General features: G+C 37.1%; 1 protein-coding gene across 1 annotated transcript; it reads left to right on the forward strand.

Annotated features, from left to right (window-relative positions):
- Nucleotides 1-253: 253 nt before the first annotated feature.
- LOC148298613 (uncharacterized) lies at nucleotides 254-667 on the forward strand. The gene has a single exon (XM_088276750.1). It carries the CDS (start codon nucleotides 254-256, stop codon nucleotides 665-667), a length of 414 nt encoding a protein of 137 aa, XP_088132876.1.
- The last annotated feature ends 1,143 nt before the right edge of the window (nucleotides 668-1,810 follow it).

Consider the following 1,810-nt stretch of genomic DNA (forward strand, 5'->3'; position numbering starts at 1 on the left):
ATAACTTATTTGGATTTAGTTATGACATGTGATGGATGATTAATTGCAGCAAAGCAGATGCGTTGATTAGATTATATAATTATCCATTTTATCTCGAAGTATTGTTAAAATTATCTCAGGATTAAAATGCTGCAAACTGAGGCTCGTGGCTTCGCTCTCAATGAGCCTGTGTGCAAAAAAATATAGGACTATATTTTCAAGTTTTCTGATTTGCTCGGCCAGGGCAATTTCTCCAAAGTCTACAAAGCTCACCATGAACTCACTAGTACTATCGAATATTATTTCAGAGGAAATTGCCGCTGTTAAGATAATTGAGCTAAACTCCCTCAAGTCGAAAAAGCTGGAGGAGTTGCTGTTCTCAGAAATCGATGTGCTCAAGAAACTCGATCACCCCAACATCTTGAAATGCTATGAAGTTTACACTTCCAATCGAAACTGCTATATTATCACAGAACTCTGCAACGAAGGGGACCTCGAGACTAAACTGAAGAAGGAACATTGCTTTTCGGAGCAAGAGGCTCAGCCGATTATTAAGGATATATTTTCGGGGCTGCTCTATCTGTCGAAGATCAATGTCATACATCGAGACCTCAAGGTCGCCAATGTGTTCCTGCATAATGGGAGGGTCAAAATTGCTGATTTTGGTTTCGCCAAGTTTACCAAGTAAGCCATTGGCTGATTATGTAGATAGAACTTTAGGGATATCAATATTGGATCTCCAATTTACATGGCACCCGAAGGGCTCATTAATAACATCTATGGGTTAAAAACTGATGTTTGGGCCTTCGGTATTCTCATTTTCGAGTTATTGCATGGTGAGACTCCCTATGCTCATTGCTGCACTGAAGCCGAGCTGAAGTATCACGTGTCAATTCCTCTGAATGAAAAGAGATTAAAACAAGAACTATCCCCAGAAATAAAGTAAATCATTTTGCTCTGCCTCGAAACGGATGAATCAAAGAGGATTACAATGTAGGGCTTAGAGAAATAGCCCTATTTCCAAAGACTTCTGCAAAAATCTTCCTTGCGTCGAATCGATAACCCCTCCTCCAGTAAAAACTATTCCTCAACCAGCCAAACAGCAATTGAAGCCCTTAAATCTCGCACCAACTACAAAACCCCAAACAAATACAACTTTATCGGCAAAAGAGATTAACTAACCCATAACTAAAACTCACAATCTCCAATTCCAATCCAATATTAAAACTCATCCAACAAGAAAGCAGGCTAAAAGATATTCAACCGTAATGATATCAGCAATAAAATTGACAACTAAAAGAGAAAGCACTCAATTTAGAATAAAATAACTAAAAGGGTTTTAGAGAAGACTAATAGAACACTGTATGAGCCAACTACTATGTTAACGAAATAGCAAGAGACTACTACTAAAACTGTCACATCGATCTCGAACAATTCGAAGGTATTTTCTACATCTGTGACATTTAAGGAATGTGTGAATTTATTGCATTATTGCCGGCTTATTTATAAATTTGTGGTGTTTCTTAGGAAATCTCAAAGTAATGCTGAAAGTATTGTGAATCTTTTATCTAAGTGGCTACTCACTCTTATGGACGAAATCAAAGTCAAAATACACGACAATGGGATTGTTTACGATGGAGAAAATGCTTGGCTTCGATAGAAAAAGCTCAAATAAGTCACAAGCGAATATACTAAAAAGTATAAAACTGAACTTAACTATCAAAGCAATTCAGAAGCTTCTCTTTCTTTAGTGCAAAGCTACACATCAAGTTTCTACGATAAAATAGACTCAAAGATTCTATCAGGTTTGCCGAGCGAATCTACTTTAATT

The sequence above is a fragment of the Brachycentrus maculatus genome, unplaced genomic scaffold (assembly GCF_059751285.1).
Source record: "Brachycentrus maculatus isolate JH-2025_06_01 unplaced genomic scaffold, ASM5975128v1 h1tg001813l, whole genome shotgun sequence".
Lineage (NCBI taxonomy): Eukaryota > Metazoa > Arthropoda > Insecta > Trichoptera > Brachycentridae > Brachycentrus > Brachycentrus maculatus.

Coding starts and splice junctions, on each gene's coding strand:
- LOC148298613 (XM_088276750.1), top strand. CDS start 254: ATGAACTCACTAGTACTATCGAATATTATTTCAGAGGAAATTGCCGCT.